The sequence below is a fragment of the Solanum dulcamara genome, chromosome 10, assembly GCF_947179165.1.
Source record: "Solanum dulcamara chromosome 10, daSolDulc1.2, whole genome shotgun sequence".
Taxonomy (NCBI): Eukaryota; Viridiplantae; Streptophyta; class Magnoliopsida; order Solanales; family Solanaceae; genus Solanum; species Solanum dulcamara.
In genome coordinates, this window is record NC_077246.1 from 8,745,823 (window position 1) to 8,770,405 (window position 24,583).

The following is a 24,583-nucleotide window of genomic DNA, read 5'->3' on the forward strand; positions in this document are numbered from 1 at the left end:
ACCTACCATGTGACTGCAGTACTACGTGGCCAAATTGGTATCACCTTATGTAACCGTACTTCCTATCCCCTCACTGATACATATTTATCCACTTTCTGATACATCACTCCCCTCTCTGATATATTTCCCATATGTACTTGGATGTCTGTTGATGTATTAAAGGGAAAAAAATGTTTGCTGATACATCTGAAAATTCAGTGATATATCCGAAATTCATAAATTTTAAGAAATCTTTGTAACTTGAAAAAAGTAAAAAAAATAATGTAATTAGCTCTTAACTCTATGAGGTTTATGTAAATTATACATTAAATAATTATAGATTTATACCTAATATTATATTAATACATATTTTTTAAATAAATTATATTTCAATTGAATTAATTAATAAGAATTCTACGTTGGTAGAAGTCAGGTCTGCGTACACTCTACCCTCCCCAGACCCCACGATGTGGAATTTCACTGGGTTGTTGTTGTTGTTGAATTAATTAATATGAATTCTAATTAAACATACATTTTGCAAAAACATCATGGACCACATTTTTTAACAAAAAATAAATAAATAAATAAAATATTTACAATCATAATTTCATTACTTTATTCAAATATTTAATAAAAAATAATTTATCAAAGAGAATGCAAAATTGAGCTGCAACATACTGAAGTATACAATACACACAACAAAATATTGCAATTTCAACCTGTGTGAAAATAAAGTTAGATAATTAAATGACGGACATCAAAATCTAGTTGTAAAATTATGTGTCCATCAATCAATCTATTTTTACATTATAAAGATCTGGAAGAAGCCTACTTGAGGAAGTAACATTTTCATCTTTACCAGGGACAGACACTGAGGAATCACTCCAAGGTGCATTCATACTTTGTCCTTGACTGTCATGAGAGTATGTTGATACCTGTGATGTTTGACTGTCATGTGAAAGTTTCTCAAACGATTTAAATCTCATTTCATCGTCTGCTGTATTTCGTTTGATTATTGGTGCTTGCACGGGGAGTTTTCCTTCGAGCATACTCACCACAGAAGACATGGATGGTCGGAGAGTAGGAGAGGGATTCGTGCACAAAAGAGATAGATTGATCATCCGCATTGCCTCTTTTTTGGAGTAATTGGAACTGAGACATGGATCCACTAGTTCTAAGAGATTTCCTTGTTCTTGTAGGACGTAAGCCTGCACTCCGAGGAGAAAAACAAACATTGACATCTGATGGAATTGGAGAAAAGGAAAAACTAACAGACACAAAGATGCATCCATAAGAATGTGAGCAGAACTAACTAAACAACTCTGATTTCTATTATTTTCTTTGAAGGTATCAAAGCAACTAAGAAAGTAAAGAAGACTTTTGCATCTTGTGGTCTTAAACTAAAGATATGTAGAATGAACCAAAATACCCTTCAATCAGTTTCTAAAAAAGAAAAAAGACATACTTTTTTAAACAGACTAAAAAGGAAAGTAAGACAAACAAATTGAAACAGAGAGAGTACGTAATACATGATGTTGCAGCAGTTGTTAAAGACATTAGTATTTGGGAATGACAGTTCAGTAAGAAATAGTTTACCCAATCAAGAAGGTAAACAAATTCCTCTTTTGGCCGGTAGTTTGTGTTGCTTTTCCCGCTAACAATCTCTAATGCAACAACTCCGAAGCTATAAACATCAGCTTTATCTGTCAAGTAGCCTCTCATTGCATACTCGGGAGCCATATAACCTCTTCAAAAAGGAAAAAAGAAACGTTGGATACTTCAAAGTAACCATGTTATAGTATGACGAACAAATTCAAATGCGCAGAACTGTGACTCTCTCATCACTTGCTAATATCTAGATAGTACAGAGACAGTTATGATAAGAAGGCTTACACTGTTCCAGCAATTCGGGTGCTAATATGAGTGTTCTCTTCTTCATCTAATTTAGCCAATCCAAAATCTGAAATCTTCGCATTCAGATCCTTATCAAGAAGCACATTGGTACACTTTATATCTCTGTGGACGATTTTCAACCTTGATTCTTCATGAAGGTAAGCTAACCCTTTTGCTATTCCTGAGCATATCCTTTTTCTGGTTGCCCAGTCTAGGTTCAACCTCTGGTCGTCACGGCCTGAGAAACGAGAATTAGAGGATTGTAAAGCATAAACTATCACTGCATGATTAATGATTCTTAAAATGTAGGCATTACCAAAGAGAGCTCGAGCAAGACAGTTATTTTCCATGTATTCGTATATCACCAATAACTGGTTCCCTTCTATGCAACAACCGTAAAGCTTGACAAGGTTTGGGTGTTGTAGAGCTGAAATCATGCCTATCTCATTGACAAATTCACGATTTCCTTGCTTCGACTTGGAAGACAGCTGCTTAACAGCTATGACTGCACCATCAGAGAGTACACCCTACAGACAGAAGAACGTCGTATATGGGTTACTTCAACTATTACTACTGTACTTTCCTATAAACGTTACATCAAGGATAACCAGTAGGAAATATCACCACAGAATCGCAAACTGTCCTTACGCAAAATCAGTATGGATAGAGATAGATAGAGAATTGATACCTTGTAAACTGGTCCAAACCCTCCTTCGCCAATTTTGTTGGCAGGATCAAAGTTATTTGTAGCAGCTTTAATTTGTCTAAGTCTAAAATGACCTGTTTGTAAATCAAGGGCTCTGAGTTCTGTAAACGAGAAGAATATTGCAAACGTCAGTATACATCTTCTAAAACATCTGTATGATGAACAACAATTTTTTTTTATAAAAAAGAACGTCTGCATGACGAAGACAGTTTAAGCAGTCATGAACATTTTGTTGTGAGCTAACTATATGACATGTCATGATGTCGATCTACCAACAGAACAATCATCTCAATGCTGGTCAATTACAGGCAGATAATTATTTCATTATTTATATGTCACGGCTAGAAATCTCATAAATAATTCAGATTTATCACAACAGAAGTAGCGCCATATTATCAAGTGTAGAGAGTGAATAAATTCTTTGAGGTATGTGTTACCTAATTCTTCTTCATTATTTTTCCCTCCAAAAATGCCCTTCTTCCACAAACCAAATAATACTAGCAGAACCACCACAATAGAAGCGAGAACAATGCCAATAATAGCTCCAACAGGTAACCCACGGCCTGTATCAACATCAAAGTCTGCAAGAAGAAAGTGGGAATGTAATAAGATAAGATTGTGGGAAGATAAGTGTAAAGTCTATAGGCAGAGATATACGGACTTGGTGTCACTGTGATAGCTGAAATCAGCGGTCCATATACACCTCTGTCTGGAATAGCATTAGTCCCCTTCCCGGTCCAATACAAGTGAATCTCCAGAGTACTACTAACAGTAACATCTTCAAAGTCCTCGGTAATGACTTTTCCAACACCGTTAGCTTTCTCCATAATGTTGTAATCCTTCAAAACTACTCTCCCCTGTGTAAGAAATCAAAATATACCACATTATCTCCAACAAATTGGTACCTTCAATATTAAATCAGAAAGTTGCTAATCATATCAGAACTCAGTATATCAACTTTCAGGTACCATATATCCTAATCCAGAAAGTTACCAAATCATATCAGAACTGAATAAATCAACATTTTAAGTTACATATTTATTATTTACAAAAAAAGAAGTTAGGCCTCAAACTTACTTGTATTGCTACATCAAATATCCGCCTTCCAAGGCTGCTATATGTTGAGCCATTAGAAAACATTATTTCAGCAAAGTGAAGGCGCACTCTGTAGCTACCTTCTTGTAGGCAAAGCCCATAATATTTGAGAGAATTAGGGGCAAGGCGTGCTGTATTGTAAAAGTTAGGACCGGCCACATTCAGTGAAAATGTATTTGTTGCAATATAACTGGCAGCTTGAAGACCCACGTACACTCCTGAACTGCTGAAAGCCCATTTATCGGAGGATGAAAAAAAATATGATGGACCCCTATTGGCCAAGTCCTCCTCATAATCATTTCCCTCAAATGTAGTTCTAGGTCCTCCACAGTTTATGAATAGCGAATGATCTGCAATTGACATAAAGAACGTAACATGATGAAGGGCTGTGAAATTATCTCTCGACTCCAAAGTTATGTTTTTGTTCTTAAAAGTCCACAGACTGCCACTCCAAGAGTTGGTTCAGTGGTAAACGATCCAGACATAACACCTGAGGTTCTTTGACAAACTGCTACTTCAGGCCCTCTCAAGGACCAAGTTAAGAATTTCCGAGTATAAAAAATATGGTTAGTAGGCTGTAACTCTTACATTTCGCTTCTGTGGGACAAATGAGGGGTTTCATGGAACACCAGGCATCCCTGCAATTTCGAATAGATTAAGCCACATAATAATAGACAATAGACAGAAAGCATCAAACAAACTAGCACCTGATGCATAAGACAACATTTAGGACTTACGTGTTCTTGAACGTGTTCATTGTATCTGAATAGCTAGCGGCTAAGTTTCTGTAAAGAAAAAAGTTTTGTTAGTTACGTAGTTAAAGGACCAAAATTTTCACTTATAAAACAAGAAATAATATATGAATGTAGGTTCCCAAACAAAGAGGAACAATGCTCACAAGGTATTGGACTGGCATCCTGGAGTAGATGTTTGTGTGAAATTGTTGTATGATATATCGCTGCATAAAAAAGATTATAGTTGTCATGCACGTAGAAGACACCAAATTCTTGTAAAAGCGTCGTTGCAGCAGATAAAAAGTTTTGGGGAAACAACTGTTAGCTTTTAAGTGTGGCATGTTTATTCGAGGCCAACTATGATAATAACCAAAGTTTACTACTAAGATGAGGAAAACGGAACACATTGAGCAAATACCAACATGTTCTCTCTACTACTAAACATCCAGCTGGGAATTGCTCCACTTAATGTGTTGTTACCAAGAAACCTGCATCGCAGACAAAAGTTTTGCTTGTTATAACCGAACGAAAACTGAGATTAAAAAACAAAAACATGTACAAGATTTATGCTTCAACTTGTAAAGGTTTCACTGCAAGGTACCTACATGTTATCAAAATCCAACTGCTGAAAATTCTCTGGGATTGGACCATTCAGCATGTTGTTGCTCAGGTCCCTGGAAATAAATGACTCTTATCAGAAGCAGGCAGGATTAGCATCAAACCAGACAGCAAAAAGCAAACCACTTTGGTATCCAAACAGAGCGCGAAAATCTTTGCTCCATCATGCAACTACGAGGAATGCATTGGTATGTAGAAGAATTTCCTTTTATACAATGAAGGGTAATTCCAGGCTTGTATTATAGACAAATTAAAATTTTATGAATTTCAATGAATATATATACTTTGTTGCACAAAGAAGAGATGACAAACTAGAAAAGCTGCATTCTGTTAACTCAACTTTCGCTAGCACAAGTTGCTAAATCGTTGCTATTACCTTAGATGGGACTTCACATTTCCAATTGAATCCTTCTTCTTATGAATATAGAAAACATCTTATTTGTTCTGACTAGATAAATCAACAAATCAGGTATAACAACCTACAAGTCTAATGTTACACTTGGCAGTCCTATTCACAATTAATAGAATAGTAATACTAATATCTTATAAGTTGCAACTTCTGAAGAAAAGGTAGTCAACACAAAAATATTTATATACCAATTATCATCATAGCTGAGAATCATCAAAATCTATGCCATCTCTGAATACATCTCACCGAAACTTCTATGTTCTAGTACTCTTGATAAACTAAAATATAGAAGAGCCAAAACACACAACTTGCCAGAAAAAAAGTTTCCCATAAAAGAAGAATGATTAAAAAAATAAAAAGATGACAAACTTACAAAAGTTTCAAAGGCATGGCACCTACATATTTCGGAATTGGACCGAAAATTAAACAATTTCTCAAAGTTCTGCATCATTAAATTCAAATTAAAGAACCATGAACATACGAATTTTTGATAAATAGATATAATAGCTAAATTTCCAACTACAAGCATATACTACTCACAGCCTTTTCATCTTCGTCAAGCCTTGAAGATTTGGGAATTGCATTTGTTTTCCTCTCAAATTAGATATCCTCCTGAAAACAACATTGTACATGAGAACTTCCGGTATAGCCTTCAATTTTCGTTTCTCAAAAGATTTTCTCTTGTAATTTATTCTTTCTATTATAATAGAAGAAAAGGGAGCTTGAAAGTGAATTTAACTGTAAAAGCAGGTAGTACGAGAGAATTGTGTACTTACAACTCGGTCATGTTTTTCAACTGGGATATTGTAGGAGGAATAGGTCCCTCCATTAACGTTCCTTGAATGTCTCTGCAAAAAGTTTCATGATAATTCCAATTACAAACTATGTATGCTACCATATTTTTGCTTTTTAAAAGTTTAGAATCTTTCAGGGAGAAGAAAATTGCATCAATATTTACAACTATCTGATGCATACTTACAATCTATCCATTTCGGTCCAACTGCCAATAAAATCTGGTATGGTTCCAGATATCATATTCCCATCTATCCTACTGCAAACAGATGAAAGAGTTAAGAGAATGAAGCACAGAAGTCAAATGCTCTTTTAACATTTTCTTGCTTACAAGTCTGTCATGTTCTTAAGATTGCTGAAGGTCTCGGGTATAGTTCCTGTGAGATTATTGGCAGAAAGAAGCCTGCAAAATGATCCATCAATTAACCATGATAGCTGAAAAATCACACAATTTGTCTCAATTTGATTGACATATTTGCTTGTGTTGATTCAGTTTGACCAACTTTTGGAGCTAGAATGGACTCGATTAACTCTTTCTTTCTATTAAATATCTCCAGAAACTATAAAAAGTACTATACATTACAGTTCTTTTCAAATCAAAAATGGCGAGAATGCGTTTTAGTTTGACTATTGGGAAGCGAAAGGTGCCAAATAATATGAAACAGAAGTAATAATAAGTAGATATTAGACATTGAATATCTGGTTACTATGTCTTACATTATTTTCAGACTGCTCAAACTACCCAGGTTTGGAGGAAGAGGTCCTTCAAGTAGATTATTTTCCAAATTTCTGAAAATATCCAATTCATCAATGTGACATCCAATTAGATACACCAAAAGTATGTATAAAATTAAAAGGAAGTATGCAATATCTTCAACTTACAGTTCTTCCAGTGTGTCAATGTCACCTAACTCCTTGGGAATCGGCCCACTGATACGGTTACCCAAGAGTGACCTATACATATGAGTTTGAACAAAATGTCAAAAGACAAAAAAACAAAAAACTTCTTCATTGAAAATCTTTTAGAAGATTAAACAGAAAAGAACTTACAAGATAGTGACGCGAAGCCGACCATAGCTTGAGGGAATCGATCCATTTAAGTAATTGCGAGACAGATCTCTGGAAATGCAAATATTGATTGAGCCTTCAGTTTTGCATATTATGATCTACTTTAAACTTTGAGATTTCATACTTCTTAAGGATATGGTTTACACAATAGACTTTGTGTCATATAAAGCAACAAACAGTTAACTTGTTACTGTTATGATTTATAAGAAAAACTTGAATCAAACACATACAAGTTTCTGTAATCAGAGTTCAACATGTATCAGAAAGGAGAGAAATCCTATGAGTGTCTCTATTAACTGATACTCACAATTCTCGCAGATGAGTAAGGTTTGCAAATTCTGGAGGCAGAGTTCCTGTCATATTAAGACCCTTCAATTGGCTGTATCAACAAAAAAAGCAGAAGAAATCAAAAGATCTTAACACCTATTGGTAAAGGAGTTCAGTTAGAAAATAAAAAAATGTGAGAGGGCTTAAACTATGCAATCATTTTTAAGATCTAAGACTCAATGGAATATGAGTCACAAGAGGACACTGTTCTTGGACTCTCTTTACATGTAAATACTTACACGCATCAGGTATTTATATCAAATTAATAACTTATCATAGTTAAGTGATTTAATGTAATAACAGTGTGTATAAATTAACCATGATTAAGTGATAAAAATTAGTTTAATGAACAAGGAAAGCTGAAACTGAAGAAAGTCTGTCCTGTACCAAAACCTAGCACGAAATTTAATTTCTGTTAGTCAATTATCAGATGTTGGCTCTGTTGTCACTTTTAATGCAGATTCTTGGAAGATTAGCAAAGGTAATTTAGTGATAGCATGACAGAAGAGAGATGGAACTCTGTACATGGATTCTTAAGAGAATGATGACTCCCCAGGTAGCATCAATATGGCTTCTTCAGAGAATGATGCAGGCTTATGGCATAGGAGGCTTGGCCACACGAGATCCTAAGTAAGAAGCTGGAACTTGTTCATACAGATATTTGGGAACCATTCCAGGTACCTTCAGCTAATGGCTCTTAGTATTATGTTACTTTATTGATGACTGTACTAGAATGCTTTAGGTTTATTTCATGAAAAATATATCTGAGGTATTTGACATCATTAAGAATTGGACGTCCCTAGTTGAGAATGAGATAGTTTTGAAGCTGAAAAGCTTAAGAGAGTTGACTATTCTGGGTACACCACAATAGAATTGGATAGCTGAACGGATGAACAAAATAATTGTTGAAAGAGCTAGAAGCATGATGATTAGTGTTGGGTTAGCTAAACGGTTTTGGGTTGGAGCTGTGATTATTGTTATATACTTGATCAACAGAGGACCTTCAACAGCCATAGCATTTGAACTACCTCAAGAGTCAAGAAGCATGGATGGGTAAGGAGGTAAAACTCTCGTATTTTAAGAGTTTTTGGTTGCATTGCTTATGTTCATGTGAATGCTAATGAGAGATCTAAGTTAGATGCAAAGTCCAAAGTTTGCACTTTCTTAGGCTATGGTGGTGATAGCTTTGGGTATAGACTATGGGATTATGACAGTCATAAGGTAATCAGGAGCAAGAATATGGTGCTCAACGAAAGTGTTCTGCATAAGAACAAGTTCAAGGAGAAACAGAAACAGATAGGACCGGTGTTTGTTGAACCTGAGGATGATGAGAACAATGTTGAAAAGGAGGATGCACAAGTTGATCCACATGAAGACGATGAGAACTCCTTTGGCAGATCACTTCAAGAAATCTCAAAGCGACTTAGCCCAAAATCAGATGAAGAGAAGAATCGAATGGCAGGAGAAGATACCATATGTATCAACTGCGGGAAGTCTCGTGTATGCTATGGTATGTACAAGACCCGATATTTCCCATGTAGTGGGAGTTGTGAGCAGATTCATGTTGAATCCTGGTACAGACACTGAAATGTTGTGAAGTGACTTTGAGGTACATGTTAGTCTCAAAGGGTTTGTCTTTATTCTACATAGGTGCTAGAATCAGGCTACAAGGTTTTGTTGATTTAGATATGGTTGGAAATGTTGATGGTAGGAAGAGTACTACAAGCTGTGTGTTTACTCTAGGAAGTGCAACAATCAGTTGGATCTCAAGATTGCAAAAGATCACCGCCTTGTCTACCACAGAGGCAAAATGTGTTGCTTCAACGGAAGCATGTAAGGAGATGATTTGGTTAAAGAGCTTGCTGAAGGAACTAGGATAACAAAGGATGGAATGCAGGTTGCACAGTGACAATCAAAGTGTCATTCATTTGGTGAAGAACTCTACCTATCATCCAAGGACGAAGCACATTGATATTAAGTATCATTTCATTCGGTCACTTTTGGAGGAAGGTTCATTCAAGATAGATAAGATTCACACTGATGAGAATCCTGCAGATATGTTAAACAAATCAATTACTACTGAGAAGCTGGAGGTATGCTTGACTTCTCTTGGCCTAGCTAAACTTTAGTAGTTAGCTGAAATCACCAACCCTATGATGCACGATGCGGAAGATGGGATCAGTCCCAAGTAGCAAAATGTGAAGTTTTAAAGATCAAAGCAGAGCTTACATTGTTACAACATGGCAAATTGAGCGGTTATTGAACGAACAATCACATGTTACGTTGCTGACAATTTTATCATAAGTAGGATCCGTCATGTTAGCACCCCTTCCCTGCCTGCAAGAGTCTCGGTTGAAATTCCAATATCTGTTCTGAAGTTTCGATGATATTGTTTGCAAAACTTTTACTGTGACATCAAAGTTAAATTAAATCACAATCGTTACAATATCCAGATGTGAGAAATCATATAGAGTCTACTATTGTTAGTCTCCAAGAGAAAATTAAACTCTTGCATACTGTGATACTTAAGCTATACAACGTTTTTCATTTATCAATCCATCAATTATCCACTCTTCAAAAAACAGAATTTAGCGACAGACAAATTCTGTAGCTAAACAACAAAATCCGTTACTACTCCTACTTAGCAATGGATCAACGAGGAAAATGATAGCTAATCTCACATAATGCATCATATTAGCCATTGGTAATATTATCAGTTTACACACAATGCATCATATTGGTAATATTATTTTGTGCTAACTAGGAGGTGGAATGGATAGTCTCAAAAATAATATGTACAATAGGATAAATTTGCCCTTAGATTAACTAACAATATTTTCCTACTAAGGATTTCTCCATTTTCAAGACTCGCCTTCAAAATCTCTTAAATTCATCCATCTTGGTGCCACATATAGCATCATTGCTAAAAGCCTGATTATACTATAAGCATGTTTGAAAAGCCATAATGTAATTGTGATTTAGTGTAATTGGGTGGAATTACACTCTTTGGCATGTATGGTAAATCAAGTAATTACTTGGTAAGAGAGGAATTGGGTATAATTGAAGGGGAGTTATACTCTTCAATTCCCATGGGAGGCTAAGAAATTGGTGTAATTATATCATGTAATTACATAAAGCTTTTTAAAATTCTTCTTTTATTTATATTTAAATTATTTCATTTTAATTTATTTTTCATTTCTACTATTTTTTAAAAAAAATATTTTTATTATTATAATATTTTCTAAATATTTTTTTTATTATTATTATATTTCATTTCATTTTCATTCTTAACCTTTACTTTTCCATTCAATGCAATTTTTCATATTATTTATTTATTTATTATTCTATTTCTTTTTAAAAATAATTTTATTAGTATTCTAATTTTTAAAATCATATTTATGTACGTTGTGTTAAAATTTGATATAAGAGCATTATGTTAAATTTTTTGTTTTGAATTTAGGATTTATCTCATATTTTCAATTTCATTTGTTTTAGTACTATTGACTTGATATTTCACATTGCAAAATATTTATTTTTTAGTTAAACTTGATAGATTATTTTTTTGTCAAATGTTTTAATAATTTTATGACATTTTATTTATAATATTAACATTTTTGTCAAACATACATTTCATGATGTTCATAAAAATCTTATACTTTTAGTTTATTTGATTAAATTATTTAAAATATACTAATTTAAAAAATATAAATAAATTATTTTTTATAAGATTAGTTAAGAACATGTGTTTATTAATTAATATTTAATTTAATATCATTTATAAAGATCTTTATTTATCTAATATAAATTTTAAATTTAGAAAATTAACTTTTATTTTTAAAATTTAATATAACCTTATAATTGCATTTGTAAAACCAAACAGAATAATTATAATTACACTGAAATTACATTGTGATAAACAAACAGGTCATCATAATTACTAAACTCTGTAATTATTAGGCTAATAATTACACCAATTTTAATTACCAGGTGGCTTTCCAAACAGACCCTATAGGATTTCCTACCTAAAATTCAAGAAATATCAAAAACTTGAGGAGATAATAGGTGTAGATTTCACGTACAAAACTTGTTTTTTTTATTTCCATTGGAAAAATCATTTTTTAAAGAAGAATAAATTCAAAACATTTTTACCAATCAAATTTAAGAAAATTAGAAAGCATTTTTCTTATGGGGAATATACCCAAAATGGTAAGCACTTAAGCCGTCACTGGTATTATAAAAGGTGAAGGTGATCAGCAGCTGTTATTTAATTTAACTTTAGCCTATACAACATTAGTCAACTATATGATTTAAAGGGGTAGGTGTAAGCCTTAAATAAATATGTACACGTTTTTATTATTCTTTTGAATTTTGTACATACACATAGATTAGCACTATGCTTATATCCTAAATCCACCTTTAACACATTTAATAGAGTCCGTTAGAAAAAATAATACATTTATTATCTTTGTGTATATTTGCATTAGTTATATATTTTATTTGGTATTAAGATATATATAGCTAATACATAAGAATTCATGATATTAATAATACAAAAATTTACTAATACAAACATTATTAACGTCAGCATTATTAATACATCACATTTATCACTATTCTTAAACACCTTACTAAACAATCCCAAAAAAAGTACATAACACAACCACCTCTAAAGGGGAAAAAAACATAAATGATTGACAATTATTAATGATAACTTCTAGTATCTCTTAAACGTATCTTAATCAATACTTTCTCAATTTCTTTTTAGTTATCACTGTGTTTTTCAAGAGTAAGTTTAATTAATTTTCAAGTTGAATTAAATTATATTGATTTGATAATTTGAAATAAATTAGATAATAAAAATTTATACAAAAAATATTATAAATTATAATTTTTCTTGGGGGGCGAGAAAAGGAAACTGCATTAAATGATTGAATAAAACCAACAAACAACTTGTTAAAAGCAGCATGTGATTGACATCTTATGGATTGAATCGTCAAAACAGTCCAGATTAAATCAATTCAAAAATGCAACATGTGATTGGCTTCTCAAAGTAGATATTCAACGCTGCCATCACTTCAAAAAAATTAAAATATATAAAATGATATTTTTTAATGTATTTTTATATAAAAATATATATATATTACGTCATTGTTCTATTTTTAGGTTATAATGTAATAGCTTTATGCAGAAAGTTGTCAATTGATTAGGCCAATTCAACTTGTAGTGTAAAAAAAATTAACTTTTATTGCCCACAGAAACACACACTCATAAAAAGATCAATAATTGAAAGAAAAGGTTTAGACAGGAATTTCATTTCATAACGCAAGAATACTTTATTATCTTTGATGATGTTTAACCATTTGGGTTCTCATATAAAATTATAAGATGAAATTAAAATTTTGTTTAGACATATGATTTGAATTTTTTATATTTATATGGATTTTTTATAAATATCATTTTTACTCACTTCACATTTATTAATAAAAAATATTATTTTTACTCATTTTGCATTCATTAAAAAAATGTAAAATCTAATTTATTAAGTTAATTTTATTTATTGAATGTTTCGTAAGAATTGAACATCATTAAAAAGGATAATTTTTCCATACAAGAATATAGTTAAAAATAATTATTACTATTTTTATCTTGAAAAGGACGCTTATTTTAAAATATCTCATGAAACTATCTTTTTTTATTTAAAAGAATAACGTTTTGAGATGATAAATATCAGCGTCAAATACAGTGCAAAAACCGACCAAACCAAAAATAATTTATCAATTATTATTAAGAGATATAAGAGAAAAAGTAAAGGCTGACAGTTTGACTTTTCAGATCGCAAAAGTAAAGACAAAAATAGAAAAAGGAAACGCAATATGTGCACGAAGAAGAAAACAACACAGATTTAACAATCGATTAATTTCTCACATGATCACTTTAGTAGTAATTAATTATCATATGAGAAAGTTTGTTTTTTTTTAATGAAGAAAAATTTGAATCAAAGAGGAAGAGAAAAAAACAATTACTTAGTAGAAATTGTTATAAAGAAGAGAAAAAATGGTAACTACCTTCATCTTCAGGCAAAACTTGAGCGTCGACATATCTCAGTGGAGAAAGCAAAGATAAACAGAGAATTAAAGCACAAAATCTGATACAAGTATCCATTGTTGCTCAGAGGAAGAATTACTTCAAGTTTTTAGCCCCTTTTTAATTACAAATGCTGTATTAAAAAGAAAAAAAAGGAAGATACATTAGACGAACAATATTATTGTTCTTAATTTATAAAATAGGAAATCCAAACAATGAAAAAGGATAGTAGAAATTACTAACCATAAATGAAGAATGTTGAAGCCTTGGAAATGAAGGGCGGGAATGGAGAAAAGGGAGGAGAGAAGTGTTGGATATATAATAAATTATGGGAGAGTGTTAGGAATTGGTTTTTAGGTACAAAATGGGAGAAATTTATTTCAAAAATGATCCCTTGTTTTTCACAATAAGTTCAAAATAATTCCTTAATTATTATTTGAAACTTTTTGTCAAAAGTGATTGCAAGATAAAATATGTATACACCCCTTTCACATCACAATGAGTATGAGCCCGTTTGGATAGGTTTTAAAAAAATAACTTTTATATATGAAGTGCTTTTAAAACTTTGAAGTGCTGAAAATTATTTTTATAAATAAGCAGTTGAGTGTTTGAATAAAAGTGCTTATGATGTGAATTTTAGGGTTAAAAGAATAAAAAAAAGTAGTTTGAGAATTTAGTTAAAATATAAAGGATATAAAAATAATTTTCATGGTCAAAAAAAATGACTTTAAGCACTTTGAAAAAAAAAGTTAGGAATCCTAACTTTTCATTTTTGACTGACTTTAAGAACTTTATGGCTTAAAGCCAGCATTAGGCAAACACGTCCAAAAGCTAAAAAGGGGCTTTAAGTTGGTTTTGACCAAGTTAAAGCCAATCTACTCTATGTTGTGTTGTTAACTAAATTTTAAATTTAATTGGTAAAATAAAAAAATATTTAACAGAAATTCACTTTGAAAGCTTTGTAGTTTATGTTATTTTTAATATATTTCAACAATTTGGTGTTAACTTTTTAAGATGACTTTTCTGTCAATTTTGTTATGTTTAGTATAGCTTTTTACGTTGCAGATTTTGGAAATTCTTTTCATGTTTCTAATTGAATTTTTTTGGTAGTCTCGATTAGATTTAACAATCAAAATTTGATAGAAATTAAAAGTGTTCACTTTTAATAAATTTTAAATATTAAAATAGCTCAATTAATTCTTAGGAGGCTATTTTAAATATACTTTCAAATATAAGTAAGGTCATCTTCAAATGAACACTGTATTTTACACCAAATTCTATTTAGGTATAAAATTTAATATTTTTAAACTCCAACTCAATATTATATTTTACATTATTCATCAACATCAAATTACTTTTTTATTATATAACACTTTAGTTTAACATATTATAAATAATATATTTTTAATTAAGTCTCTAATATACTTAATTATTTTTATGTAATATATTTATAATATTAATTTTTAAATATTAATTTTGAAAGTTGAATATTTATGTAAAAATTAAAATAAGTTTTATCATAATATAATATTTATTTAATTGTCTTTCATCAATAATTTTACTTTTATTTATATCATCCATTAATATGCATATTGTATAATATTTGTTAACAATTTATATTATTTAAAATTTTATGCTATAAAATAATTTTATATTAAATAATAATATAAAAAAGAATATGAATTATATAGAGTGAATATATGAAAAGAATATTTATTTTATGAAATAAAAAATAATAATATAATATTAAAGAGTAAAGAATATAAAGAGAATAATTTTTGTTAATGTAAAAATTAAATTAAAGGTGGAAATTTAGTATTATAAATTAAATATACCCTAACCAATTTGTCAATTTCTCTACTAAAAGAGAAATGGTCTTTTTTTAAATTAAAAAAAATGTTCTTGACGGCGGCTCCTTTTTCGGACCTTTCAACTATTGCCAGTGTACAGCCTCTCCCTTTCTATTCACAAGTCAAAGTCTAAATATTTTTATCATAAGCTTTCTTTTTATTTATATCCTTTTTAGAGAATTTAAAACTTTTAGTCTCTCAAAAATGTGTGTTCACTTTTGATCGTTTCGTTCAAAAATATTCTTTCATTCAAAATAATTTGATCCAAAAATATTTTTATTGTTATTAAAAATATTTTAAAAAATAAATAAATATGTTATTTTTTTCTTTTTAAACACATTCTTTTTTTAATAATAATTTTTTTAATTAAAAAATATTTATCCTATTTCAATTTGTAAAAAATTAAGAAATAGAAATATTTTCTATTTTATTTAAAAAAGATAATCGTTATCTAAATAAAAATTAATGATGTGGTTATTATGATCTTATATATATCTAAAAAGGACATTTTTAACTTATTAAATAATAATAAAAGCATTTTTGGATCAAATCATACTATCAAGTATCAACTAAGAATATTTTTATTCATTTCACATAGTTTAAAGATATTTTTGACTTTTTTTCTTAAATTAATGAATTATTAAATATTAAATTATTTAATTTTTGACATGTTATGTTACATTGACATTATTATTTTATATTTGAAGATAATATAATTCTAAAAATATTTTAAATGTCACATATTTTTGTGTGAAGGGATTAGAATGACACGTTTTAGTCAATTCGATATTAAATGTACTTAGCTAAATATGATTAGCATTGAAAACAAAATTTATTAATAAATGAGGGACTAAAAATGCAATTATGCTCCCTCCCCCACCCCCACCCCCACCCCCTTAAAGACAACTAAATAGATCAAGGTTTGCATGAAGTAGTCGGGTCATATTTTAATAATTTTTTACTCTTAATTTTTGTTTTTTATTCACTGTTGTGCTTTTTGACACAACAAGGCCTTTCTCCCTCGAAAGCAAGAAGTTAAGTAAAAGAAATTGTGTTGGTAGCGTTCATCTTAGGCGAAGAATAGTCTGATGTACATTTTTTTATTGAAAACCTATATGGTATATAAAGTTTAAACATCAGTTATTATGAATGTATGCGTAATTTTGTATATTCTGAACATAAATGAAAAAGAAAATTACTCTTTATCAATTTTTTTACTCTGCCATTGGGGTGGGGGTGGGGGAGGGGTGGGGTGGGACACCAAGAATTTGACCTCCATATGCATATTAAAGGATATATATTGGGGTGTGCGGAAATTAAATCGATCGATAAATCAAATCGAAAAAAGTGTTATTGGTTTAATAATATTGGGTTATTAGGTAAATTGATAATCCATTAAGACTATAATATTTTACTAATTTAATTTTTAGTTTTTTACTCGTACACAAATATCAAACAAAAAATATTAATATTAATATATAATAAGTTAATCACTATATAATACTATTTAGTATTTTAATATTTACTCTTTAGGCTTTATCACTTTAGATTCAGTGGCAAAGGTTTGCAAGTTGCAATGACTGCAGCTCTAGGATTCGTATATTTGTTTTAAAAGTTTTTTTATTGGTTAAACTGAAAATCGAACAGTTAAAAACCAAAAATCGATAAATCAAAAATCGATAACAAATATCGTATTGATTTGATTATCGATTTAGCGTATTTACAAATCGAAAACCGATAAATCGAACCAAAATACTTAAAATCAAACCAAACCAATTTATACACACCTAATATTACTATCCATACACTTGATCCATAAAATTTTTGTAGATATTTTGCACCAATGATGTATCAAATAAAAAAGATATATCTTTTTTACATTTGCCAAAACCTTTACTTTGATAAAAAAAAATCAATTTTTTTTAAGTATAAAGTATTAATTATGTTGATTTATAATAATTTTTATATATTAATATGTAAATTTTATTCTAAAAACCTTAAGAATTCGTTGAAAATAGCTATGATTCGGGTCTACTCATAAAAAGTGCTAATAATTAGCTGTCCAATCCATTATTTTGTCTTTCTCGTAAATCATACATATAATATATAATTACGCCACATGTTTTCCATATTATCTGATGGCTAAAATCTACTCCCTCCGTCAATTTTTATTTATCTACTATATTAAAAATAGAAGGAGAGTCTTGGAGTAACTGGTAAAGTTGTTGTCATGTGATCAGGAGGATAGACTTTTGTGGTCAGGCCCTTCTCCGGATCCCGCGCATAGCGGGAGCTTGGGCTGTCCTTTTTTACTATATTAAAAATAGATGTCCAATAATACTTATTCAATTTATAAAATCAAGAGATAATTTACACTTAATTCTTAATTTATTCTTATCATTAATTAGTAGTCATTTTTCTATTATATTTTTTAAAATATTATATTTATTATATTGATAAAATTACCATTCGATTTATAATTTCTTCAGAATTGTGAAAAGTCAATAATTGACAAATAAAAATGGACGAATAGAGTATATTAATGAAAAAATTTCTCCACTTCGATCGTTGAAATAAAGAGAATTCATCAATTTGTGAAAATTCGCGATGATCAATGACATATGCAGTGGTTATCTTGAAATTCATAAGCCATCTAATTAATAGTTTCGATCAAATACTATAAAATTTATATATAAATTCAAAATTAAGTGTTTACCATAATTGCGATAGAGAAGTATGAGGTGTAACTATTACGAAACTATGCAAGTATTTGAATTTGTTCTATTTTTGCTGCTTATTTCTCTTCTACCTTTTACTGTCAATAATTTATTCAGTATAATTTTACAAGTGTAGATTGAGAAGATTAGTATATACATAAATTTTACTCTATCTTGTAGAATATTTTATTGGATAGATCCTCATCTTAAAATAAAATATTTAATTTTAAAAAAATACAAAAATAAAAATAATAACAACAACAAAATAACAGAAAAAGTAGTACATAACTTACTTTAAAAAAAAAGCAATAATAACAACGAAATAACAATACATAACCTAGTAATTTTTTTTTTCTCTATATGAATATTGATAGACTATTTGGTTGGGAGTGTAGACAGAAAATTCAATTTCCATATGTGGAAACGGTCGGATATATTTTAATACAAGCCTACATTTATTGAGATATTAAAGGCCTATGCGTTTGACTTCAATTTATTTGAACAAATAAATACATGCAGATGAAGAAACCCAGTCAAAAACATTCAGCTAGAAAACATAGGAGCCCACCCTCCCCCTGCAGAAATATTTAGGCAAATTGGATAAACAAGAAGATATGAGATTTCGGGTTCGAGTTCTCTTGAATACGGAATTATTTTTATTAGGGAGCGTTTTATATTTTAATGTGAGATTTTTTTATGCGAATTCAAATTTATTCGGACTCTAATATAAGTACCGAAACATCGAATGAAAAAAAAAAAAAAAAAAAAACTTAAGAGGACTTCGCTTTTTTTCTTCCTCCTGCCTAGTTCATGTTCTTTTTCATCCAACCTTTTCATTTTGTGGAATTTAAAATATGATGAATTTCAGTGTTATAGACTAAACACATGAGAGCCCAATTTAAAAGACTTGTTACTTTCAGGTTTTGATGAATTAACAAACTATAGGACTTGATATACGAATCTGATCTCATGAGCAAAATTTATTTCAGAATAATGGAGACCAGTTGTAAAGCCTGCCAGCACCTGTTGTGGTTGGTAGAAACAATAGAGGATAGCAGATTGATCAGCCGATCAAAAGACAACGAGGTTGTGTCTATCCAACGTTGACGTACAACTTTGGATATTAAACAACTTAGTTTTTCAAATCAAGGATACACGCAAAGGTTGATTCTCTCAAGTAAAGAACAACTTCACTGAGACAACAAGGGACCTGATAGAGTCACTTGCAAGAATGCTTCAAGTTGTCCAGTATTGAGATGTTGTGTGTTTTGTATTAAACACTGTAAGATCAATTCTTGTGTTATAAAGGAATATTGATCAGTTTCATGTTGTAGTTCAATTTTTCGAGTCATGATTAGAATTAGCTTTATTGGAGTGTTCAAAGTCTATGTCAACTAAAGTTAGTTGAAGTAGTCGGCAATAGATATTGCTTAGTTTTTCCTTGTAAAATGGACTCCCCACTTATAAAATCACCACAGTGAGTATGTTGTGGTGTTAACTAAATTCTTAATTTAATGGTACCTTGAAAATAAAAAATATTTAACAGAAACTGACTTTGAAAGCTTTGTAGTTTTATGTTATTTTTAATATATTTCAACAACGGAAAAGGGTCAAATATACTCTTATACTATTGAAAATAGTTTAAATACATCGATTGTTATCATTTTGTAAGGAAAAAAAATACTCAAATTAGTATTTAGAAATTTTATATATTAGCACTTAAAATTATGCAATGCATTTTGTATTGTCATTTCTAAGAAAAAAACCTCAAATTAGTACTTTAAAATTTTATTTATTCCTAAAAGATCAGATATTTAAAATTGAGAATGAATTATTTAATTTTGAGTTTTTCAAATGTTATTCTGTTAAAATTAAGGGCGAATTTGTACCAAAATATAATGAGAGGGGTATATTTAAACCAAAATTATAACTGGAGGAGTATATTTAGTCCGAAAATATAACGAATAATATATTTAAATTATTTTCAATAATACAGAGGTATATTTGACCATTTTCCGTTTCAACAACTTGGTGCAACTTTTTAAGATAGATTTTTCTGTCAGTTATGTTTAGTAGAGCTTTTTATGTTGCGAATTTTGGCAATTCTTTTTGTGTTTCTAATTGATTTTTTTTCGTAGTTTCGATTAGATTTAACAATCAAAATTCGATAAATTTTAAAAAATTAAAATTGCTCAATTAATTCTTAGGGGAATATTTTAAATCTACTTTCACAAATAAGTAAGATCATCTCCAAATCAACATTGTATTTTACACCAAATTCTATTTTGGTGTAAAATTTAATATTTTTGAATTCCAACTCAATATTATATTTTATGCTATTCATCATCCCCAATTCACTTTTATTATAAAACACTTTAATTAAGTCTCTAATATACTTAATTATTTTTATGTAAGACCTTTATAATATTATTTTTAAATCTTAATTTTGAAAGTTGAATATTTATATAAAAAATTAAAATAAATTTTACATAATGTAATATTTATTTAATTGTATTTTATTAATAATTTTACTTTTATCTGTATTATCCATTAATATGCATATGGTATAATATTTGTTAACAATTTATATTATTTTAAAAAATATGATATAAAATAATTTTATATTAAATAATAATGTTTAAAAAATATGAATTATACAGAGTAAATATATGAAAAAAGTATTTATTTTATGAAATAAAAAATAATACTATAATATTAAAGAGAGAGAAGAATATAAAGAAAATATTTTTTGTTAATGTAAAAATTATAGTGAATTAGAGGTGGAAATCTAGTATTATGAATTAAATATGCCCTAACCATTTTGTCAATTTCTCTACTAAAAGAGAAATGGTCCTTTTTTAAAATTAAAAAAAATGTTCTTGACGTCGTCCTTTTTCGGACCTTTCAACTATTGGTAGCGTTTGGGGTGTTCACGATTTGGATAAAAATCGATCCAAATCAAAAAATCAAATTAAATTGATCAAATAAACTAATTTTTTATTTGGTTTGGTTTTACATTTTAAAAAACTGATAATATTTAATTTGGTTTTAGTTTTGTTAAAAAAATTAAAGAAATAACCGAATCAAATCGACAAATTATATACATATTTTTTATAATAATATATACATAATGTATTATTTTTTATGAACACTTTTTTATGCAAAAAATGCAGCACACTAATTTAAAATAATAAGATACGATGCGTCTTTTATTTGTACAGTCACATCATTAGTTTATGCATTATTCAGTAAGTTTATGTTGTTTAGTACATTGAATTAACTAATAATATAAGTATAAAGTTAAACATAGTTAAAGTTTTGGTATAAGAATTATAAGATCCAAAATGGCACAAAAATAATTATTATTTTTGAATGAATTATTATCTTTTTTCTCTTTTGAATAAATAATTTCTTTTATTTTTGTGTATGGTTAATAAGCGAATAACAGAAACCGATAAAAACCAAAGATGGATGTATATTTTATTTAGTTTAATTTGATTTTAATAATTTAAAACCGACTAAATTGATTTAATTTTAATTTTGACCAATAATCGATCAAATCGACCCGTAAATACCCCTAGCTAGTGTATAGCCCGTCCCTATTTGTTCACAAGTCAATGTCTAAATATTTTAATGATAAGCTTTCTTTTTATTTATTTCTTTTTAAGAGAATTTAAAATTTTTAGTCTCTCAAATATGTGTGTTAACTTGTGATCTCTCTCACTTGATAGTTTATTTCAAAAATGCTTTTACCTTCAAAAATAGTTTAGTCCAAAAATATCTTTATTGTTATTTAATATGTCAAAAATATTCTTTTTAAATAAACATATTATTTCCTTTTTTTAAAACACATTTTTTTTCTAATGATAATTTTTTAATTAAAAAATATTTTTTCTATTTCAATTCGGAAAAGTAGAAATATTTTCTATTTTATTTTTAAAAAAATTAACCATTCTCTAAATGAAAATTAATTTTGAGGTTATTATGATTTTTTATATAATAATATCTAAACTTATTTTCTTTACTTTTGTCTGTAGAATATTGACACAACGTGTTTACTGCTGCTATAAAATACTTATCATCCCTCTTATTATAGACTATATATAAGTTATCTTTTAATAGAGATGTTAAAATGGACTGACCCAATTCAACCAAACCTGTAACAGTTTGTCCTCGTCGTTAGAAATAGGCCAATGGGGAAGGATTTTGAGCTAGAAAATTACATGTAGTAACTTCGAAAAAATTTAGCCTAGGCAGACTTGCACGAATTCTGAGTCAAGTGAGGTCTAGGGAGATCATGTGAATGGTGGAAGATTGAATCTCTGACTTATTTGGGTAAGCTAATAGCCAAGACGATATAGAGCATTTATGGCTTCGCAGAATCGCATTCGGGCGAGTAAAACTCCCAAATTGAATTTGTCGTGAAAGGGATGTGTTGTAAAATGGGAGCTTGGAGCTTAAACTCCGAGCTTACTATTTTCGCATATCCCGACAAAGCAAAATTTCTCCAGTCAGAAACAACCTTTTTCTGCAAAAACAGTTTCTAGAACGACAGAAGGCTACCTAGGGCAATTTCTATCGATTTTCCTCGAATTTCCACGCTTAAGTAAGGATTTTACTCCCTAAACTCATCATTTGATTCCTAGTACCTAGAAACTATGGTTGATAATCATTGGGGGAGGGTTTGAACCGAAAATAATTGTGGGAAATAGCCCTAGGGTGGAGTTAGGATCATGAGTTTTGGCCTTGGATAAGAATTGAGTTATAATTCTTGTGAATTAGGCTATTTTATTGATCCTTGTATATATGTGACTTGTTTTTAGACCAAGAACTAGTAGAAAAAAACCGAAAAGGGAAAACTCTTGCACGTTAAGGTTGTTGAAGCTTGCATTCGAGGTAGGTGATGGTTTTCTTTCCCGTATGTGTCTCATATACTTGTTAAATTGCTTCATGATACGCGTATGTGTATATGAGTAGGGAAACATATTATATTATATGTGAAATTATCACTTACTGGCCTGTTTTGTGATGAACCTGTTCTTGGTGATATAAAGTTTTAAATACCGAATATTATCTGAGATGACATTGGTTAACTTATTATGTATATGTGTGCTTTTCATGTTGAGTTTACTTGTCTATGATCCGGTTACTGGCTAACCGCATGATCTTATCAGTACACCATTATTTTTGTATACTGATACTATGCTTGCTCTATCTTTTGTTGAGTAGGGCATATTCAACCGGTTGCGGAGAGACCTCGTCTAGAGAAGTAGTGATCTTGCTCGAGTCTAAGGGTGAGCTATTCTGTCATGATGCCGTGGACTTTCTTATCAATTCTAGGCCTTCTTTCGGGACCTAGATGTTCAGACTTTTTGTTAACTCTTAGTGACATCTTTTGGGAATTGTTTTTCCCTCTCTTACCTTGTTTAGTTTTAGAGTTTTGGTACAATGACTTTCAGTTCCTAGGATGTTTTACTTCCGCATGTTTGAGGTTGATCACTAAATGGTTTCTGAGTTTATGAGAACTCAGTGCTTATTTCTTGATTTAAACCTGCTTCCACATCTTTAAACTTCTGTACTCATTATGATTTTGTTAGTTAGGCGGAAATGATGGTTCTCCTACTGGAGGGTTAAGGTGGGTTCCAGTCACAGTGGGTTGGGATCGTAATAAAATTGGTATCAGAGCTTAGGTTCGTTGATCTCGTTGTACCAAAATGAGTCTAATAGAGCCTTGTGGAATAGTGCAGAGACGTCTCATCTCTGTACTTTTCTTTGAGAGGTTACTGGATTTTAGAAAATGTTTCATTGTCTTCTTTCCTTCATGCTATAACTTGATATCAATTGGTATCTGGTGATCTAAATTGTTATCTAATCTCTTTCACTTTATTTTCCGAAAATGGTTAATATTCGCTGTAACGGTGTAAGGACCATAGCTTCAGTAGATTCAGAGAAAGAGTCCCTTGTTCGAGGGAGAGATTGAGGTAGAGGCAGGAGAGAGAGACGAGGCAGGGGCAGAGGGAGAGCAGCACCTGCCAGAGTGGATGTTCCGATTGAGGAGGTGCTAGTAGGTGAGACCCCTCCTGCTCTCCAGAACAAGTTAGAGAAAGAGTTAGAAGTTGGAGAGGAAGAAGAGCATGTTGAATAGGAGGAGGGCACTCAGACAGAGGTTGTTGGTATTCCCTCTCTGGACCCCATACTTGCTCAGCAGATCATGGCTTTTTTGAGTGGGTTGGCCGGTACTGAAGTCATTCCCACCATGCCCCTAGCACCAGCTCTTGTTTCTCGCCCATTTGCTGCAGCTCAGCTAGCAG

At 30.2% G+C, this 24,583-nt stretch overlaps 1 protein-coding gene across 3 annotated transcripts; it reads right to left on the reverse strand.

Annotated features, from left to right (window-relative positions):
* Positions 1-560: 560 nt before the first annotated feature.
* Positions 561-14,035, reverse strand: LOC129870806 (probable LRR receptor-like serine/threonine-protein kinase At1g53430). Of its 3 annotated transcripts, XM_055945669.1 has the most exons (25): positions 13,949-14,035; positions 13,687-13,838; positions 9,851-10,028; positions 7,602-7,673; positions 7,277-7,345; positions 7,109-7,180; positions 6,944-7,015; positions 6,558-6,629; positions 6,414-6,485; positions 6,211-6,282; positions 5,975-6,046; positions 5,808-5,876; positions 5,013-5,081; positions 4,830-4,895; positions 4,572-4,631; positions 4,411-4,458; positions 4,262-4,311; positions 3,656-4,023; positions 3,240-3,435; positions 3,016-3,159; positions 2,561-2,679; positions 2,189-2,399; positions 1,873-2,110; positions 1,576-1,726; positions 561-1,187 (listed from the first exon to the last, which is right to left on the reverse strand). In XM_055945669.1, exons 2-25 carry the CDS (start codon positions 13,781-13,783, stop codon positions 771-773), a joined length of 3,054 nt encoding a protein of 1,017 aa, XP_055801644.1. In that variant the 5' UTR covers positions 13,784-13,838; positions 13,949-14,035; the 3' UTR covers positions 561-770. The 3 variants fall into 3 exon arrangements, with proteins under 3 accessions (XP_055801644.1, XP_055801645.1, XP_055801646.1); XM_055945670.1 differs by lacking the exons at positions 9,851-10,028; positions 13,687-13,838; positions 13,949-14,035 and adding an exon at positions 9,567-9,621 and having other exon boundaries at positions 7,602-7,647; XM_055945671.1 differs by lacking the exons at positions 9,851-10,028; positions 13,687-13,838; positions 13,949-14,035 and adding an exon at positions 9,567-9,583.
* Positions 14,036-24,583: the final 10,548 nt, after the last annotated feature.